Source organism: Anser anser, assembly GCF_964211835.1.
Source record: "Anser anser genome assembly, chromosome: 8".
Classification (NCBI taxonomy): domain Eukaryota; kingdom Metazoa; phylum Chordata; class Aves; order Anseriformes; family Anatidae; genus Anser; species Anser anser.
The window spans coordinates 10,118,248-10,139,469 of NC_139728.1; the positions used below are offsets into that span (position 1 = coordinate 10,118,248).

A 21,222-nucleotide genomic window follows, 5' to 3' on the forward strand; every position below is an offset into this window, starting at 1 on the left:
GGGACATGCACACGGGCACATCCCAACACCCACCGGTGACCACAAACAGCCAGCGGGATTTCAGGCGGCCGCTCACACGACGTCCCCCACAACACACGTTAAAGAGCTGGGAAGCAAAATGGGAAGCGGGGAGGGAGAACTCGGCTCAACTTCGCTGCGCAGAGCCTCCTGCGACCCCGCGCTTCTCATCCCCAGCAAAATCAGGGCTGACCTCCTGCTGCAGTCGGGCCCACTGAGCAGTAACGGCAAATAAATAAAAAAAAATAAATTACCATCTGGCCGTTTGCTCGCTTACAAAGTGTGACTTTTGGGGATGCAGATGGGGGAAAGGGGAGGAGGGTTTTTAATTTGCAAAGCACAAATGAGCCACCGTATCCGAGGGCAGACAACCAAGGCTCCAAAAGCCACCTCAATTCAACCTCCTCAGGCTTCTCTCCGCAGCCCTGTATCCAAGTAACCCAGGCACAACACCAGCAAATAAAAATTTAAAAAGGCTAAGACAGCCCCAGCCCACACCTGGGCATCCTCTATCTCCACGGGCACACGTCAGCCTGCCGCCCCTCGCTCGGCCGGCAGGAATTAGCTCACGTCTGCCCGCAGCATCCCCGTTAGGACGTCGCCTGCATCAGCCACCGGGGCCGGTCCCGGCGGATTCCCCACCCCAAAACTTTGTGACTGCGCCGCTATCGAAGGCGAGCTGGGATTCATCGGTCACCCTGCCAAAGAGCACCAGCACGCCGGCAGCACACGCGGCATCCCAGACAAACATCGCCTTCGGCCAGCACCAAATAAAAGCAGGAGAAGGAGGGAAGAGGGAAGGGAACTTGAGGGCTCCCTTTTGAGGGGTGGGCGCACAGCAGACGACCGTAAAAACAGCTCCATCCGTATACCACCTCCTTCTCGTTACACCGCATGAACTCCGCAGAGGTTCCCCGGCAGAACCCATCGCCTGGCAGTGAGGGAACCACCCAATGCCCGGCTCCTCGGGAAGGTCAGGCAACGCGGCCTTAAGGACTTCGGAGAGCTGAATGCCATCGTAGGTGCTTTGTCTAGGCTACAAGCCGCACAAACAACGTCTAACAATAGGCCCCCTTAGTCGTTTTATATATATTGCAGGAGTCAAGTAATTGTATTTCCAATCAGCTGCTCGCACTACACAGGTTTATATATATTTAAGGAAAAAAAAAAAAGTAAGACCCAGATTCGGCTTTCCGAAAGCTGTTCCCCTTTTATGTGTAACTATCAATGTATATCAACGGGGTGTGCAATCATATTTATTGTCACTTTCATTCATGTCATGCCCTTGCTTATATGGTTTAGATATGAATTATTGACTGTTACAGTCCTTGTTGTAAAAGGGGAGGGGGGGGGGAGAGAAGTCAAGTACTTTGCAGCGTGCTAAAACAAGGCAGCTGGATCAGCACAGAGAAGCCCGCCGATCACCTCCGATCGGCTCGGAAAGGCAGACACAAGTCACCCCCCCCACGCTGAATTTCCATAATTTCCCCCATTGGAAAAAAAAAAAAAAGAAAAAAAAAAGGATTCCAGCAAATAAATAAATAAGTGGTGCATGTTGCTAAATGTCCTTTCCTGAGCATCTGTTGTTTAAGATCACCCTTGATTGATGACTGCTATTTTTTAATTGTTGCTTTTAAAATTTAAATGCCCCCCTGGGATGTGTTATAAGTGTGTTAGTACATGGTAGGAGGTCTGGAAAGTGGGAAACGGCAGAGCCAACGCTCTCATGTCATTAGCTTCTTTAGAAGCCTGAGAACACCCCATGTCATAAAACAACAGTACCCTAAAGTAACTAACAATCTAATATATTGCTTTCACTAAAGGCAGCTGACAACTTGCTCTTATGTGAGCTACCCCGGATGATTGGCAGACAAGAGCATTTTAACCCTTTCTTAAAAAAAAAAAAAAAGTAAGAAACCTTTAGGTTTACCAAACCAGGAGCAGTAGTGAAATTGCGCAACTGCATTTTGTTTTTCTCCCCGCACACTCCGCAGGCAGGATTTTTTTTTGAACAGTGCCACATTTTTAAAGAAAAAACTAGAGTAAGAGAGAAATTGCAAGGTTTTCCATTTTTTTTCCTTCTCTCCCCCAGGAAAACAAGAAATAAAGAGCGGCCATACAACAGAAATTAAACCACAGCATTTTCCCTTGCACACACAAACCACATCATGCGAGTCCAGTGCCAGAAGCATTAAATACCAGCGAGTTATTTCTCCCCACTTAAACACTCCTACACACGGACGGGGCGGGGGGGGCACAAACTTTGTGGAATAATACCTTCAAAGAGCAGGAAAAAAATATATATAGTAGAAGGAACAGCACTGATTTCCTACCTGTCTTCTCTTTGATTTCACACAAGACATTAAAAAGGGCTGGCTTCATCCTGTGGCAGTTTAAAGCATGTTTCCTGGGGAGAGAAGAAAAGGGGGGAGGGTGAGGTTAGGACGTCGCTGCAGCCGGGGAGAACTTCCCAAAATTCACATCAGCCCCCCAGCGTGCACCGGGGGCGGGGGGGACGCATTTTGGCCGGGGTGGGGAGCCCAGCGGCCCCTGGGCCCAGCCGCTGCCGTCCCCGCCGGGGCTCGAGGCGCGCGAGCAGCGGTGCCGCCAGCAGCCACCTAGCTAACGGAGAGCAGATAAATTACACCAATTTGGGAATTGCTCGGAATTAGCGTTTGCCACCGAGCGGCTCTCACGGCCGCAAAGGGCCAGGCGGGCTGTGTTCACCGAGCCAGAGCCAGGGTTTGGAAGGCAAGCTTGGTGTAACTCTCATTCAAATACACACACACACGAGCAGCGCGGGGCTCTCTCCGTCTCCCACCTCCGATATTAAACCCAGCCATGTGTTTCATTCAGCTCGTTCTGCAAGGCGGAGGGGAAAAAAAAATGCCCCCCCCTTTTTTTCCCTGGGCTGGCAATATCCTCTGCTTAGAGCTGTCAATTCGGGGAATTTCAGCGCCCAACTTGGAGTACAGAAACGCACAGCCACAGGCACGCGCGCATATGAAGGAATAAATCCATTTCCCTGCGTTCATGCTACACTTCTTGCATGCAGCCAGCCTATTTGCAGGTGTTAAAATTTAATTCTTTACAATTGGGATAGTAAACGCATTTAAAAAAAAAAAAAAACCACAGCCAGATGCTTCTGGGAAGTGGAAGGCATCCTGCTCGCTGCCTTTCTTTTCGGTGGTTGTTGTTTCGGAGCTGACCGGTCTCCCGTGGGTTTTGAGGAAAGGAGAGATTCTGGGGGGGTGGTTTGAATCGGCTGGCTTTAAAACCCACCGTATGCTTGCTGAGGCAGGATTTATTTATTTTCCCTTAACCCATACGATCCTTCTGCCACGGGTTCAGTTGTGTCAAGGGCTGTTCCTATCAGGCGCCAGTTACAGGATTTCTGTTTACCAACCGAAATTACACGCGAAGACGATGTGAACATCTGGCAAACATTCACACTACTTACCCCACCACCCACAACATGTTAAAAAGATTTATCTCTCTGATGAAGCCTCTCAAAGGTATATACCCTCGCAGAACCACAGCGTCCCCTTATCAGCACACCCAGATGGGTGCAGACATCGGGGCATACACAAATCACGTCCGTATGCTGTAGGGGCCCTCTTACAGATAATACTGGCACTGTGCATCTTCCCAAAACTTTGCTTAAAAAAAAAAAAAAAGGCAGCAAAACATCCATGCAAATAGCGGGATGGATGCAGGAAATGCACAGCTAAACATCATTGATAAATACTGTGCGTTTGGCAGCTCAGGGGAAAAAAAAAAGAAAAAAAAAAGTACTGCGAGGAAGCAGCTGAAACAGCCCAGCGAGGCAAAACCATATTGCCTTCTCCTAGGTCTGCTCTGGCTTGGGTTCATTGATCTGATTAACCACCCCAAATTACCCACGCAGGAACACGCGCCACTCCTGCAACTTTCAGGAGGGAGACCCCCGCGCTTCCCCACATCTGGCCGGGAGGAAAGCGCATTATTTCCTCCTCCTGAGGGCTGCTCTGCCCCTGCGCGAAGATCAAAAAAATAAAAATGAAATTGAATAAGGTCAGCCCAAGCGCTCTCGCCAAGCGGGAGCCCCACACAAGGAGGTAAGCAGGGGTTTGGGGGGCACTTTTATCCCCCTGGAAGTTGGCGTGACGCGGGTTTGTTGGACTGTGCCGTGCGTTTTTCCAGGAACAATATGTTCTAGCAATCCGCTCCAGCTGGGAGCGTAAATGCCAGGGGGAATGGCACCACACCGAGCAGGAGAAATTTCAAGGGTGCCCCCGGACGATTCTGGGCGACTTCCTTCGCGTTATTCTTTGAAAGGCGCTTTTAATTGGGATATTTTTCCCCCTTAACTTTTGCTAGCACCTCGGAAGGCGCGCGCGAGGTTCGCACTGCTCCAAGCCGAGGGCACTTCAGCTGCTGCATTTCACAGCCTTATTATTTTTTTTTCCCCTCCTTTTTAAACACTTCTGCAATCAAAAAAAGAAAAATAATAAAAATAATAAAAATAAATAAATAAAAAGGAAAGGATCCACGTACGCCTTCCAAGCACAAAAACACGGCCTGAAAAACGTTAGGAGAGGGCCCCGGCAGCGGGACCCGCGGCTCCTGGGGGATCCGGAGGGGATCCGGAGGGGATCCGGAGGGGATCCGGAGGGGATCCGCTCCTCACCCTCGCACGCTGCCGCAGGACGGCGCCGCAAAGCCCCGAAACTGGCCCAAAGTTGCCGAGGACGGGGGGGGGGGGGGGGCAGCGCCCACCGGAGCGAACAATGCCCGGAGCCGCCCCCCCCGGCCCCGATCGCCCCCGGCCTTTCCCCGCAGGACTCGGGGAGGGAAGGGGGGGGGGGGGGGGGGGCACCGGGGCTGCCCCCCGGCGGCCAACAAAGGGCGAGCCGGGGGCGCACAAAAGGCGGCGGCAGCGCTGCGGGCCGCCCAAACTTCCCCGGCACCTGCCCCCAAATTATCGCGTGTGTGTCTGTGTGTGTCTGTGTGTGTGCGTGCCCCCCCCCCCGCGGCGCCTCACCTGGCCTGCGCTTCGTCCAAACTCTGGTCCGTGATGGTCATGATCTGCTGTAAGATGTCTCCGATGTCCTGCTTCCTGCCTGCCTCCCCCTCCGCCCCGCCTGGTCCATCCTGCATGTGCTGGGACAGGCCCGGGTGCCCCGGCATCCCCACCCCGCCGTGCGTGTGCATCAGCCGCGGCTGCTCGTCCATCTCCGGCCCCGCCGCCTCCTTCCCTGCCGCCGGGGCTCGGCTCCTCGCTTTCTCTTCTTGCTCGCTTTCTTCTTCTTCGTGCCTTCCCCCCCCCCACTCCTCCTCCTCCCCAGCCTCTTCCTCTTTGCGCTGCTCTTTTCTTTCTTTTTTTTTTTTTTATTGTTATTTATCCTTCACGCCGGCTTCCAGCTCCGCGGCGGGGAGGAAGAGGAGGAGGAGGGGAAAAAAAAAAAAAACGCAAAAAAAAAAAAAAAGGAGAGAGAGAGAAAAGAAAGGGGAAAAAAAATCCCTTCGGTTGCTGGAGGAGGAGGAGGAGGAGGAGGAGGAGGAGGAGGAGGAGGGAGGGAAGGAGGGAGGGAGCGAGGGAGGGGGGGTTCCGGGGAAGGGAGGGGAAACGGCGGCGACTCCAAAAGCAGGGCAGCCCAGCCCCGGCCGGGGAGGCGGCGGCGGGGGCAGGGGGGCGGCGGGGCAGGGGCCGCTCCGGAGCCGCTCCGGAGTGGCTCCGGATCCGAGCGGGGCGCTGTCAGGGCCGGAGCTCGGCGGCGGGCAGGCTGCGACGCGCCGGGGGAGGGCTCCAAACTTTCCCCCACCCTCCCTCCGGCCGGGCCGGGCCGGGCCGGGCCGGGCTCGGGGCTGCGTGGCCGCCGGCACCGCTCGGTGCCCGGCAGCGGGGGCTGCCCTCCGGCCGGGCCTCCGCGCACCGCTCCCCGCAGCCCCCGGCCCCGGCCCTCGCCGCCTGCTTTTGTTCGGCTCCGGACTCCTCAAACTGGCACGGAGGAGCCCGAGGAGGAGGAGGAGGAGGAGGAGGCGGGGGGGAGGAAGGGGCCGCGGCGGCTCTCCGCCCCCCCGGCCCCATTGGCGGCGGCGGCGGGAAGGCCGGCCCCGCGGGCCGCACCGCCCCCTCGGCGGCCGCCCGTCAATCTCCGGGTTCAGAGGTGGGCCGGGGGCCGCGCCCCGCCCGCGCCTTAAAGCGGCCACGGCCTTCCTCCTCCTCCTCCTCCTCCTCCTCCTCCTCCTCCTCCTCCTCCTCCTCCTCCTCCTCTTCTTCTTCCTCCCCCCCTCACAGCGCCCCCTCCTCACCAGCCCCCTCCCCCGGTTCTCCCCTCAGGCGCTGCCCCTGACAGGGGGTCCGTGCCCCCCAGGCGGCTCCTTCCCTCTCTCCTCGCCCTGCTGGCTTTCTCCTTCCTCATCCTCCACCCACGAGGCCAGCCGGGCCTTCCCGAGCAGCGGGGGCCGTGCCCGTGCCCCCCACACGCACCCTGGGGTGCGCGGCCGTGGGGCGGCGGAGGTGGCCCCGCAGCGGGTGCCGTGCCCTCACCCCATCGCTGCGGGGAGATGGAGGGAGCAGAGCCGTTTCTTGGCACAGAGCTCGTCCCAAAGATGCGGCCGTTGCGTAGGCAGGCCCTTGGCTTTCTCTTGCACACGATGAAATGGCGCTGGGGTTTGCAGCGCCACAGGGAGGGAGCCATGACTTGCCTGGAAGCATTCAGCCAACAGTTGAGATCCTCTAAGGAAGGATGGGGAGGGTTGAAGGAAACCAAAACGGCCCCAGACGTGGAAGAGGGGGCTCATACGGATGTGTCACCCCCATACAGGTGGTGGCAGTGCTTTCCCTAAGCCACATGCCAACATCTTGTCTGCAGCCACAGGGGACCCTCAGTGGCCCAGCAAGAGGACAGGGGAAAGGGGCACAAATAAGTGGGGTTTGCTGGGGCAGCAGGGCAAGGCCAAGGATATCCACAGCATCTCCTCACCTTCTTCTGCTCCTCTTCCACGATCTAAAGCCCAGGGGCCACACTGGCTGGGGGACGTTACGATGACCCCACTTGGAGTCAGGACAGGCCGTGTCCCAGGCAGGCCTGGCGCATGGCACTTACACCCTGATGGTCCCACACGTGATTTTGCAGCCAGTGCTCTGCCCAAACCGTACCTCCTCAGGGCAGGGGAAGCTAGCAGAGATCCCAAGGCCGTGGAGACTGCAATTCAGATCTACTTGTCATGGTGTCATGGCACGGAAGAGGTGAAGGACTTCGCCAGCCCCTTTCTGCATTCTTCTGGATCCAAGGCTGCCACGTGGCCAAAAATACTTCTGTAGGCATCAGCGGGTTAGCAGGGACAGCTGAAGCCTGCAAAGTTGTATTAAAAAAATGTAAAAGGTAGTTATGGTAATCAGAAAAACTTCCTGCTTGGGAGATGACTTCATCAGACGCGAGGGCTGCCAAGCTCCAGGTCCCTCGTACTGTGAGGGAAGACAGCCCCAGCCCCTGACCTCAGTGCAGGTCGGGGACAGAGCTGTCCAATTTATTGGAAAGAAAAAAAAAAATAAGGCAATTGTTTTGCTTCTACTCTTCCTCGTTAATGAAACACTTTCCAGTGTTTTAAGCAAAACATGACTTTCCATTTTGAAATTTCCTTTCAAACCATTAAAATGTTTTAAAGTGGTTGAAGGCAAAGTGAGATGTTTTGATTTTTGTCGCTATGAAATGTTTCACTCAACACATTTTTTTTGTTTCTCAACTTGCCAAAATTTTTCAAAAATTTGTTTTCTCACCCAAGACGTATCTATATATTTTTTACTTTTTCAAAAATGCCAAAAAACGGGAGAAAATATCCAGTATCTCCATGGCTCCACAGGAAATGGAACTTAATCCAAGGAACCAGGAGCCAAGGGACTTCTCTCCAAAGGCCCAAACTTTCAGACACTTAGTCATCTCTTCACTCCCTTGCTCGCACACCAAGTCTAGACATATGCTGTCTCAAAATCTGGCAGGGACTCTCCCATCCCCAGAGGTCAGCACAGGGTTTAGGTTTGATCTTGAGCAGCTCCAGGGAGAGGAAGCGCAGCAGAGCTCCACGTGCACAACAGAACAGGGAGCGGTGTGACAGGCCAGGCTGGGGGGACGGACAGCAGCACCCCGGGGACAGCGGGGCACACGGGATGGGGTGCGGTGGTCTGCTGACCCCCCAGACTCTTCTATTGCAAATCTTTCCCCGTTTCCAAAGTCACAGCATGGTCCTGCAGTATTTTGGGTAGATGCCAGACAGCGGGAGCCAGAAGACCCTTAGGGCAGCCGTCACGGGTAGGAGATGAGGCTCACATGGGGGCGAGAGGAGTTGTCCCTGGGGTAGGTGAGCCCGAGGCTCACCCCGTGGTGTCTCATGGGGAGAGGGACGCTGCGGCCCAAGCTGCTCCACAGGAGGCATCCAGCGCGGGGCCTTGGAGGAGCAGTCAGGAACGGCCAGGACTCTGCCTCTGCCGTCTACCGGAGTCTGTAAAATCCTTCCTGTCAGAGATAACTAATCCTGGGGCCTTTACAACACCTCTCGCGAAAAGCACATTTCATCCCACTGTCTCCTTCTGCCTTCCAAGTGCCTGAGACTGCAATAGGTATTACCGAAAATATTCCCCTCGGGAGCCGACACTGGACTCCCTTAAAGCCCAAACAACACCACCCCTCCTTCCCCAAGACACAAGCAAGCGCTGTGCTCTATTATCTCTACACCCACTAAATCTTCCTGAAATAAAGAATAAACATTTCCACCACACATAGTATAAGTGTATATGCCAAGCTGCATCGCTTCCTTTCCTCTGTGGTTATTATAAAGTGGTTTTGTTTCAATGGCGAAGCAGATGGACAGAGTCCAAGTCTGCCGTCCCTGCTCCCTGTGAGTACGTCTGACACTGTCTTTGGTTTATCACAGATTCCTGAAGAAAACATTTACGGGAGCCTCTTGTTTAAAATCTTGGCTCCATCATGACATAATTCCTATTATTTATTGAATGAAAATCAAGCTGTTGTTAATGCACCGTTACTGTGGCGGAGCGAAGCCATGGAAAATTGAGGCCAAGCACACTGTTTCTCTGGGCACTAGGGAGGCATCTCCCCACCATCATCCCCTGATGCCCATGCCACAACAGGATGAAAACCAGTCTCCTGCCCTGTGAATCGTTACACATTTTCATTTTGGTGAGGACAGCCTGAGTTCCACGGACTCTTTTACTTTGCGGTCCGAAAACTGAGACCCCGTAGTCGATATATAGCCCCACTTCAGGGGATGGGTACCTGGGATACCTCAGTGGTGATGCTCTTTTCCATTCTTCACGACCAAATTCATTTTCCTCCCTTTTCTGCAATTTTCCAGTACCATATTCCATGGAAGAACCACCCCCTGTCCTGTTCCCCAGTCAGCTGCAGCCCTGGTAGCACAATGAGCTCCAAATGGATGGTCCCTCTCGGGTTAAATGTGGCAGGGTTTAAATTCCTAGCTGCTGTTCAGGGGAGATTCTTAATTTTTCCTGGAAATGTTGTTGCTTTTTTGAACTGGATGTTTATTTGTCAGCTTAGTCATTAACCTTCTTCCTTACTCATTTGGCTTTTGATAAGACAGAAAATGTCAAAGGGAAGGGAAATAGGCTCAGAATAATTTCCCCTGGCAAAGGATCCCAGTCCCCAGAAGCTAAGGGAATTTTCTCATCCATTTTAGCAGAGACCTGTCTTCACTCCCTGTGCCAGGCTAAATCAGCGTTCAAGGTTTTGCTGGGTTTGTGTGTTAGACTTCAGCAAAGTGCCTGGGTCTTCTGGAGTAATCTTGAAGTGTGGATCTCAGAGCCCTCCCAAAAGGAGCCAAATACGGGTGTTCGCAGCTAAAGGATGCTGAAAGGGGCACGAGAAGGGCTTTGTTGATGTTCACCTGGCCCAGCAGAGCCAGAAGCAGATTCCCAGTCACCCCACTCCCAGTCTCACGTTCAAGCCTCTATCACGCCGACTTTGACATGATAATGGTGTATTCTGTTCAGATCTGTACGGTTTTGTATGGTTTATTAACATTTCCTATCCACGATATTATTACAGACAACCTTAATACGGGTAAAATTCTGCAGTGACAGGAGAGAGGATCAACTTCTTTCTGCATAAAAATGCGTTGTGCCTAAACTTGTTGTTTGTTGCTTATTCAAATGCAAGTAACAAAATTCTTATCATCAGAAGTTTACCAAAAAGGAAAACTGTTTTTCCCAATGGCTGACATAAACATGTAAGTGCTACCAAACATATTTACATGTTTGAAATAGATGGTATAATTACAATGAGTTATAGTCAATATTCAGGCTTTCCTCAGTTTAAATGCTACCTTCTGATACAGCACAACACATTCTTTAATTGTGATCACGTGCTCTTTCTTAGAGACTGCTGCAATGTTTTTCCACAAAAACGCCCGTAATTGAAAAGCAAATGGCATTGTTTAAAATAAATTCTCTGCCCTCCCAGAAATAAACAGGTGACTTTCCTTACAGCATGTCCCATTTCCGCGACTCTGACATCGCAGCAAGCCATTTGCAAAATCATTTTGGACATTTTTCCAGACCCCAAACTTGAATTTCAGCACGGAAATAGTTTTTGAAGACAGAAATTTCAACAGGGATTTTGAAAAACAAGTCAGGTAAAAGCTATCAGAGGAAATACCAGCAAAAGCACTCACAGATTCCTCCAGTAAAAGCAGGTCTATTCTGGTCTCAACAAAAAAGGTCTTTTTCCCTCTTTCAGCCAATACTGATGTTCCTCAAAGGATAGGAAATAGCCGTTAAATTCACTCTTATCTAGTGTGTCTCACATTCTGCACAGTGCTTTTTAAAAGAGAAAGCCACATTAGAGGGACAGGCTCATGACCGTATGCCGCAGCTCCTCCATGAGCTCTCACAAGTCAGGCCTCCAAATGAGACCTCTTCACCACTGTCATTTTTACAGTAAGCCCATTTTCAGACACTTCGCTAAGAAAAGGCATGCCCCTAGCCTTCTGTTACAGACGGGGAAATGGAGGGATAAGGAGAAGGGCTTTGCTTTTGTGAACCACTAGCAAGAGCCAAGGTTATCGCTCAGAGGTATCTACTTGGAGCACAGTGTGAAAGAAAACCCTGCTGCTGCACGTGAACCAGAACGATTTCTTTGTGTCTCAGATGCAGACTCGTGGTTTTGGGATGCTTTCCACAACGTCACCTACCTTCAAGAGGTTTTTGTGGAGGCCATCTCCAGGCAGAAGGTGCTCTTCCTCTCTTGAGCTTTCACAGAAGTCCCAGGCTGAGAAGGGCTGCAAAGGAAGAGGCACAGGCTTCAGACTTCGCTCTCGGCGGTGTAAAGCTGGTGGGAAGCGTTCCCCGCACGCAAAGGTCTGCCAAGGAGACCCTTGCTGCTCTCTGAGCTAGTGAGGTCACAGGGAGACATGTAGGTCTCTGTGGCAGTAACAGATCCAATTTGCTGACTCTCGTTTTGATAAAATCCCTTTCCACCTCCTCCCTTGGCTTTCCCACAGGTTCTTCCAGTCTCCCTAGCGGGGTTTTGACCCAGTGTTCCTATTATCATCCGTCCCCTCCTTCCTACACAACTGCTGAAGTTGGACCTTAGCCTTTCATTTCATTTTCATTTGGCTTCTTCCCCAACTTCCCATATTTGAGCACTTTGCTTATTATCAGTCTGGTCCCTCCTGTGCTTTACTCAGCTCCATTCCACTAATTGGTTCGAGCACGGGCACAGCATTCCCAAAAACAGGGCCGTTTCCCCTCTCACGCAGTCACTGCCGCGCATTCAACGCCCTCCGCAGACTCCCAGAGCAGGAGGGAAACTCCCTCCCTGAAGGTGCTGGTGCCCTTGGCTGAACGGGTCCGAGACAGTGATCGATATAATCACTGATATATGGTCGTGTCCCATATTGGTTCTTCACAGCCCACGAATCATGTCCCCTGGCAGGCCCTGAAGGTTGTAGGACAGATCGGTTCCACAACTGGACATCCATTTTCCCTATTGCTTTAACCAACGGTGATATTGCCGTACCGCACACCTCCTTGGGAAGCACCAAACTGCAAATAGCCAGCAGCCTAAAATGAGGATTTCGCTTAATTCCTATCAGCTCCTCACCGTTCTTTGGCTTTCTGTGCAGTCAGCCAGACCAGAGGTGCTCACACCACCCTTGCCCATGACCTTGTCTGTCCAGACCATAAGTCACCGCCACTTGCCTGTGGCTCCCAGGTCATAAAGAGGTGTCAAAGCCTCTCACTTGTGAGAAAGGAGGCAGTGCTGCAGAGACTGCAACCACAAATCGCGGCAGCATCTCTCCTGCCCCCAGCCCCAACCCAAGTTCACCGGGGACTTTACTTTTCCTGGTCGACTGGGCAGAAAACCCACAAAGCTTCATTTCTTACCACGCTTCCCCAGGAGGAAAAAATCTCACCTAGAACCGCTGTCAAGTCGCGTATCGTATCTCGCCCCGAAAAGATCTAGGCAGGTTAAGCCCGGAAGAAAGAAAAACTCTCCAAGGCTGCTTGTTTGATAAGGGCACATCCACGGCGCGGCGGCACCCGGTTGGTGTGGGACACGTGGAGCTGCAAGCGGGGCTGGGGGAGCAGGCTGTCCTCCCTAGGTCTCCCACACTGGTCTGTTCAGCAGCACCTTTGACCTTCCCTCCTTTAATTTAACGGAAGTGCAAGATCAAGGTGTCCACAGGATGGGGCTTGCTGGGAGAGAGGCAGAAAATATTCTCCAAGCGCTTGGAAAGAAGATGAGGGAGCTGTGCCTGCAGCGATAGGGAAGACAAAGAGAGGACACGCAGGACTGAAAAGGCTACCAACGACTCTAACGAGCTGCTTTCCCCCCAGTCTCCTAGCAGGGAAGGTCCCCAAAGGATGTAAATCAATAAACCTCATTTGATGTGGTACCAATTTACTCACAATGAAGATCTAGCTCTCAAATTTTAGGGTCCCCAAGCGAGTGTTGCAGAGGAGCCTGAGTTTCAAGGGAAGACCCCGCTGGGCTCACACTTGCCTGGCCTGGAATAAAAGAGCTGAAACTCCTTCCACATCGCAGGCTGCTCAGCCCCTTCCTCCAGCTAATTGTTCTTTCCCCAGTTGAATAGTCTATTTCTGGAGCAATACAGGAATTAGAGCAGAGAGAAAGACACTGGCAGAGCCCAAGGAGGATCAGAGAGGAGAAGAGCCCTCCCAGGTCCCCGCTGTCCCATGGAACAGGCATTGCTGGGCTCCCAGCAGTGGGATCGAATGGGATGGGAGATACAGACCACCGTGAGCAGACGGGAAAGGGAGGTGAGGCCAAACAGCTGCAGCCTTTTGCTTTTGCTGAGGTGGGAACACGAGTGTTTTATAGTCATCAACTCCCCGAATGAAACATGGGAGCTGTGACCAGCCCAGGCCGGGCAGCAGATGCAAAGGCAACGAAGGAACATAGGCTCACTGGGATGCAAACCTCCCCAAAGACATGCTCTCAGACATCCATCCCTTTCTTTTTCACCCCTGTTCTCCCATGCAGCTGAAAGAGAGCCAGGCTGAGCAGGATCAGACTCAGCACACGAACACCAAGGCTCAGTGTGAACCAGGGAGAGCGGTTCCCAAGGCGTGGGCTGGAGCATGGGGAAACGACAGTTACAAGGAGCTTTACTCCTTGACCAGAGAAGTGTCGTTTACCAGAGCTACTTTCATAGCCTCCATCGTGTAGCACTGTCCAAGCCAGCCCAGTGAATGCTGCGGGTGGACCAGGGGCTTGCAGTGCTGCCATTAGCCCTGGAGCGACATCCCAGGAGAAAACAGCCCCTGGGACACTCCACCATCTCAGCCTGCTCCAGAAGACGACAGCACAAGACACGATGTCCTCAGCAGCTTCTGCCAGACCTTCGCTGAACATGCACTCTTCACCTGTGCGTGGATGGGCGAAAGCAACAGCAGGAGAGACCTTCACCAGGAGCAAAGCTTGGCGGAGCTGTGACACCTGCATGTTGGTGTCAGGCTCTGGAAGTGTGTCATTTCCATGCCAGAGCGAGTTAAAGCAGCACCACCCTGCGCAGACATGGGCAGGCTGACTCCATTCAGGCTCAAGCCTTTCTCCACACCAGAAACTCGAGCGGTACTGGTAACATGAGAATGGCATTGCACAAGATTTACTCCGTGGAGCTGGAATCAGACTCTAACCTTAGCTTTTACACAGCTTTTTTATCATCTCCCCTCACCACCACTTAGCTCCAACCCCAAGTGCTGGAATAACCAAATGCCATCAATTAAATTGCCTCAGAGGAAACAAAATGTGCATTTTCACGGTCCTGAGCTGGAGCCCTGTTCTCATGCTTCATGATGAAAGGAGTTCTTTAGGCTGCACAAACCACTTACATTAAAAGGAAAATATTATTATTTCCTGCTTTTTCCTTTGGAAACCAGTGCAGATGAGAGAGAATTCATAATGCAGGATCAGAGGTGCACCTTAAAACAGGAAAATCGATGTCTCCAGTCCCTCAGTCTGTCTAGGACTGGACGGATCCTTCATAAAGGTAGAAGACTCGGTTTGGTGCTGGAATGGCAGCAGATTTTTAATCAGCGGAGCTAAAAGGGAAAACCTGTGGTGGGATGCAAGAATCCCTTCGTGATGGAGTAAAGATAGGAAGCACGTTTCCAAATCTTCCCATTAGGCGAGCGTTTCTGGAGCCTGCATTTCTTCCCCCTGGCTCTAACGCCCTTCCCCTGGCTATGCAGAGGGAGCAGGGGTTTGCTGCACACACGTCGCACACACATCACACACACACACACATCACACACACATCACACACATGCCTGTTCTGGCCTGTCTGAAGCACGGCTGTATCCTGGGCAAAGAGAAATCACCTGAATAGTGTCGCTTTAAAAGCCACGGAAGTGCAGAGAGCAGCACCAGCAGCAGTCAATAGCAATTTCCACCGCTGGGTCGATACCATCTGATGGCTGTGTAGCTGTAAAGATTGTTTCACACACATATCAGGAGGTGGGCAGGGGCAGGAAAAGTGGAATTGGTTTTAATGATTGCAGGATTCAAAGTACGCCTGGCTCCCTCTCCCTCTTCTTCCTTCACGAGAAACACGCACACACGCAGTCAGAAATCAAATTTCCAGCCCTGTCAGTTCCTATCACAACAGCTCCCCAGCTTGGATGCCTTCCCAGCTTGCCAGGGAAGCTTCTCCTAACCCAAGAAGCGTGTTACACGACGATGGAGTCGCAGCTTGTGCCCAAACTTCCCCGCAGCTTCAGGCCGTGACCTCCGCTGGCGCGCACCCAGAGCTGCCTCAGGACCGCAGGGCTCGGGTCCAAAGCCAGGGGGTCTCCGGATGCGAGTGGCTGGCACTGTTTTAGCCCCCCAGACAGGATCGGGGTATTTTTCTGGGTGCAAGCACAAACCACTTAGCAGAGGGAGGGCACCCATCTTGCAGAGGAAACGTGAATGGCTCCTGCAGTAAGCGAAAGCCAAGATGCGCTTTCTGCTTTACAGAAAACAAAGAACATTCATTTGATTCTTTGTCTTTAACCAATCCATTTGCTGACACTTAAACACAAACTTGTCCCCCCGCACCGCATCAATAAGCGAGAGCATTTTCAAAGGGGCAGAGCCCCTGCGGGCTCTCCTGACCCTCAGCACCTGGGTACCAGGGTGCTTCAGCGCTTTGGGTCAGCGGCCAAAGCTGGTATTGCTCCAGATCCAGCTTCACAGATGGGGTTTTTGTTTGTTTTTTCCTTCCTGGGAGGAAACGCAGAGGAGGAGGAAGAAAGGGGAAATACTTCATTTCACTATTTTTAAACGAGGCATCTTGCTGTGTCTGTTTGAAACACTCCCGTTTATACTTCCCCATTTAAAAAGACCTGCCAGCTTTCCCAAATGTGCCACCACCACCGTCTAGGTCAGGCTAAGGCAGACCCTTCTCCGCTGCGACAAACCATTACTACCACTTGTCATCCAAGTTTTTCTTCCGTTTGCAGCTTTTCCTTCACATGACGCTGGGGCAGTCACTAGTTCAGCTGTCCCAGCAATGGTGCCCTGGCCACCACAGCGCTCCATCCACCACCACCACCACCGGGAGACACAGAGAGGGCGACAAAGGCCGCAGAAGATGAGCAAAACTCAAATTGTGGCGTTCCTGGAATGCCTTAGCCCAGCGGAGGGAGGTCAACGCAACCCAGCAGACCTCCGAGCCTTGAAAGAAGCCAGCAAGGGTGACAGAAAGCAAACTCCATCCATCTCCATGCGTGATGCTGATGGGGAGCCTTCAGCCCAGCCAGCAATACAGGAGAACCTGCCAATGTTGAAGACTTGAAATTCAGAGCTGTCGAGGCCAGACAGGCCACCCTCATCAACTACACCCCCTCAAGTACCGTGCAGGTGAAAGAGCCACAGGAATTTCGGGTCCGGGTCTGCCCTGCCTGCAGGAACCACACACACACACGTGAGGAGAGCCCCCCCGAGCCTGGTGGGTTGGCAGCTTCAATAATTAGTCACTAAGCCAGCAAAAATAAAGCAGAAGGCCCTTGTAATGGTGCGAGTCCAGAGGCTGGGGCTTTAAATAAAATGCCATTTGCTGGGAGATGCTCACGGCAGCGGTGAGCGCAGCTCCTGCTCTGCCCGTGCTCAGCCCTGCAAAAGCCTGAGAGGGCTCTGTCTGCTCAGCAGTCAGAGGAAATCTTCGTCGTGACTTGAGTCCAGATACCCACGGAGTGAAAAGAGCTGAGATTGGCATGTTCGTTAGGCTCGCAGGTAAAAGGCGCAGCAAGCAGCACAGCCCAAAATAAATAGCAGGAGTTGACATCGCTGAGTGAGGGAACCTTGAATGGGAAATAAAAGACAATTTTGAACAGTGAGGGTAGTTAATCACCGGGCCCCGTTACCAAGGGGAATGGCAAATTCATCATCAGTCAGAGGTCGCGCATGGAGCCTGGGTGTCTTCCAAGAAGCGGGGCAGTGGTTCGGGACCACATTTGTGGGTTCAGGAGCACCTCTCGGAGAACAAGACCCTCCAGCGCAGCCACCGCGGGGGATAGGCAAGCGGATGGGCTGCGGTGCTGCAGCACCCCCAGCTCTGCCCCCGCTTGCACCAAGGCTGGGTTTTGGGGCCCGGCCAAGCAACAAGACCCCACGCTGACCACTGCACATCTCCAGGAACCCAGCCAGGGATGGGGTCAGAGCACCAGCCCTGCCACCGCAGCTGCTGTGGTGAGCCGTGACCTCAAGCTCCCTGCACTGGGGCACAGCCAGGGAAGCAAAATAATGGTCTTTTTTTTTTTTTTTTCCCTTTTAGTCTCTGTGTCTGCTCCTTCCTCCCTCCGCCACATGAAACCAAGCCCAAAATACATGCTCTGGCTTCTGTTTACCCTTTCAGGCAGCTCCACTGATGCCCAAGACGCTGATTTGATCTGACCTCTCTCTCAACGCCACCTTAGCACCAGCGCGGCTCCCCACCCCTCTGTGAAAGCAGAAGCAAAACCCCGAGAGCAAAGCAAAGCAGCTTCAGCGTTCCCAAAGCACTCCAGCCCCTCACTCCCACAACCACCACGTTCGGGAGAAAAGCAAAGGGGATCGGGGTCGGATGCTCTCCGGACACGGAGAGCAGGGCGCCAGCCAGTACGTCATGGTGCCGCGCTCCCCGCATGGGTGAGGCTCCCCCCGTCCCCAAGGGCAGAGCTGCGCTCTCTGCCTTCCCTCTGCCCCAGTCAATATGGCCAATTTAAAGAGGTTTCAGAGGAAAGCAGGTGCCTGCAGCTCACGTTGCTTCCCTGACCCTTGTAAATCCAGTCTCTTGAGTGAATGGCTTGTTTGGAGAGAGCCCTCCGTTTGTTTGTCTGGGCTCTAGTGATAATAGCTCTAATTTATCTCCGAGCTGGGCAGGCATGGCTAATGTGTTTGAGTATTTAGAAGCATTACGGAGATTTCATTTGGTCAATAGTTTCTTGAAATCCTTTCCCACACACAGAGGAGCGATGCAAAGGTGGAGTCCCTGTGCTGCAGCACCCCTGGAGCCTGCAAACAGCTCCCAAGCCAGAGCCACAGCTTTCACCAAAAAGGAGGCACCAGGATCCCGAAATCCACAGAATCCAGTCTCAGAAACCAGAACCCAAACAGCCAGCCTGTGACAGGGACCTTGACAAGATGGCCTGGACCGTGCCACCACACCTCCTCCTGCGCAGACCTGTTTGCTCTAACACCTGCATCCTCCACGCAGCCACGCTCCTGCCTCAGCTCCGACTCGATCAGACGGCTTTAGCTTGCAACCTGCCCCGGGAAATGTGGCAGAAAGAGCACGTCCACCCCGCTCCTCGTGCCTGTCCTCCACGCACCGAGATGCTGCCGGTGCTGGGGTGGAGCTCGTTGGCAACCGCGCGGCCCAGAGGCAGCGAGGCTGCAGCTCCACGGCTGCGGTCAGCGGGCTAATTTATGGAGGCTGAATGTAATTACTTAGCCTGGAAGGTGGCCAGGACACCAAGGTTAACACCCTCGCTCTCCAAAGAGTGCCAGGGGAGCGCTGGAGGGAGGCTGCCAAGCCATTTGATGTGCCTCCACCTCAGGTGCTGCGGACAGCCGGCTCCAGCGAGGGCCAGGCGGGAAGAAAAAGGTTGCCATGGAATTTTTTTTTATAAAGCAAAATAAAAGCAGCTTTCAAGCCCAGGATTTGAGGGACGCAAACTTGTTTCTTGGCTTTGCTTGAGAAATCTTGAGGGGCCTTGAACACGTCACTTCATCCCTGTCCGTGCGACAGCCTTGGTGGCGTCAGAGCCAGGGGCACCAGGCTCTGCAAGCCCCTACGGCACCAGCAAAAGTTTCTCATGGCTCTACATATTTCACATGGGTTTATACAGATTGAAATAGCCCTTGTTAAAAATAAGAGCCACCAAATTTAGCCTTCCTTCCCTCCGCCTCCCGTTTCCTGGAGGATCTGCAACAGCCGGCTGGCTGGGAGGGTTTTCCCCAGGGGTTTCGCCTGTTATTTATAAAGTTTTGATGAAAACACCCAAAGACAATAAATAAATAAAGATATCAACTTCCAGGTGACCTCCCTGCTTCTGTAGCAGCCCCCTGCAGCAATGAGGCACCGTGGGCCCAGGACCCACCTCTGATACCCTTTGGGCTCAGCACCACCCTGTCCTCTGCCTTCCCTGCAGCTCCTCTCCAGTCCCTGTGGGATGCAGCAGCGAGGGACACAGCTTCCTTCCTTTAGCGTTTACTATTTCTGCAGAAAACGTCCCCTTCACAGGTCGCCTTTCCAGCAGGAGGGTAGGGACACACGCAGCAAGAGCATCGCGTGGCAGCGATGCCCTTTGCACTCCCTGCTCAGCATCCAACGTGGGAGCATCGCCCCATGCTCCTGCAGCTGGTGGGGGGGAATGCTGCAGGGAAATTCATGCTCATATTTATCTCTATATGCACATGCGTATGTGCCATGGCATACATAGGATGCATATTGAGACAAATAATATTTTCAGAACAAACATTTCATTTTAAAAGTCACTGTGTGACAACAAGTTAATTATCTATCATATCATCTCTGAAACCCAAACATTTTGAAAGCTAGGAAATAACTAATTAAGATAATCATAAATCTTCCTCTGTCTTGGGAGCCCTTTTTCCTAAGAAGTAGGAAGAAATACATATTTCATCACAATGCAACATCCTTAACTCTGACCTGTAAGATATTAATGAGTAGTTCACACAGTTTCCCCGCCTAAACAACTTTCTTACAAAGGTTACCGTAAAGTAGTACAGGGTAATTATTCCGTACCATTCCTGGCAACCCAACTTGCAATAAGCATGTAGACAGATAGATAGGAGAAAAAAATATATATATAACGTTGTGATCCTCTCACCTAGCACGAGCCACGTGACTTCCTCGGATCCATTTTGCTTTGTAACACGACAAATCTTACCAAGGAACGTAATTAGCTACTCCCGGCTGAAGCTTTCCTCCCTCCTCCGGTGATGGCCGCTACCCCATGGCTGCTCCAAGCCGGCCAGCTGGGGATGCTCCAGCCCCTACCTGCTCCCAGGGCTTTGCTCTGATGCCTGTTTATCCACAGTTTTACAAAGAAAATAACTTCATGTCGATCCCAGGTAGATACATTCACTGGAAAAGATGCACAAAACTAGGGCAGAACTAGGACATTATTAACATGCCTAACACGACTGAAGAGCTTAAAGCCTTGAACAGGGAGGAAATTTCAGATTTTTTCTTTTAATTAGAGTGTGAAAGGCAGGTGGAACAACCATTCAGGCAAGGCTTTGAGCCTGGAACCGTGTCGAAAAGGAAAAGGGTATTCGCACTTAGTGTGAGGACTGCAAAGGGAAGACAATGAGGTGGAGGAGCGATCAGACACATCTGGAAATGGAGAACTGCAGGAAAAAAGTGACACTTGGATGGGGGCAGAGATAGGCCTCAGAGGAGACAAAAACACATGGCAAGGAGGGTTTTCACTGTGAAAGGAGAGCAAGGGACAAAGCAGGGCCACTGCCTGGCGTTGGTGGGGTCTGAGTTAGGGTGGTTCGGACCTGGCCCCCCGAGTCCCCACCGTCCCGGTGCTGCCAAACCCAGACTGGGAGGGCAGAACCCCTGGCCCCGGGGCAGAGCAGGCCTTGGTGCGGGGTAGGGATTCAAACAGGTCTGAACATCACGCTCCATGCAGGGAGGCTCTTGCACTAGTGTTATGAAGGCCGTTTGCAAGTGAATTTAAGCTAACAGGGAAAAAAAAGGTCCTTTTTGTACTGGAATTAAAGCGTCTAGACAGAGCCTTCCTGGTGTAACTGGACCCGTACATACTGATCACGATACACCTGATAAAACCTCCCCACGGAGATAGCGGCTCAGAAATACCTTGGCAGGAACTCCAGCAGGAGCCATTTTAAAAGTCTTTAATCTCGAGAATTACTTATGCCACATAATGAAGCCCGCATTACGGCGGTTCATTACATGGACCCTAAACACTGGAAAAGCGAGTGGATTTTCTTTGGCATCGCGACAGGAATCAACGGCGTGGAGGAGGCCGGCCCCGAGCGTGAGGTCATATCTCCCTCTAGCTGCTGGTCCTGGGGACTCAGCAGCCTTTGACCGCCCGCACCAGCTCCCCTCCGAGCTCTCCTAGGGCCCCTGCCTCCAGCGCTGAAGGTCCTGGGGTCGCTTCTCGCTGGCAGCCATGCTCCTGTGAGGAGCGCGAAG

The 21,222-nt window shown here is 52.7% G+C and overlaps 1 protein-coding gene across 3 annotated transcripts in view; it reads right to left on the reverse strand.

Moving 5' to 3' along the window:
- The window catches only part of PBX1 (PBX homeobox 1), a 128,485-nt gene extending 122,972 nt beyond the window's left edge, over positions 1–5,513 (reverse strand). For 2 of the 3 annotated variants that reach the window (XR_014587281.1, XM_083845767.1), the window contains exons 1-2: positions 5,042–5,484; positions 2,352–2,425 (exon numbers count right to left, since the gene is read on the reverse strand). Coding sequence is in view for 2 of the 3 variants with exons in the window: in XM_083845767.1 (XP_083701893.1) it covers positions 2,352–2,425; positions 5,042–5,232 (265 nt within the window). In the remaining variant the exon portion in view is untranslated. Of the gene's footprint in view, positions 1–2,351; positions 2,426–5,041 lie in introns of all 3 variants that reach the window. The other variant, XM_083845766.1, reaches the window with a different exon arrangement.
- Positions 5,514–21,222: the final 15,709 nt, after the last annotated feature.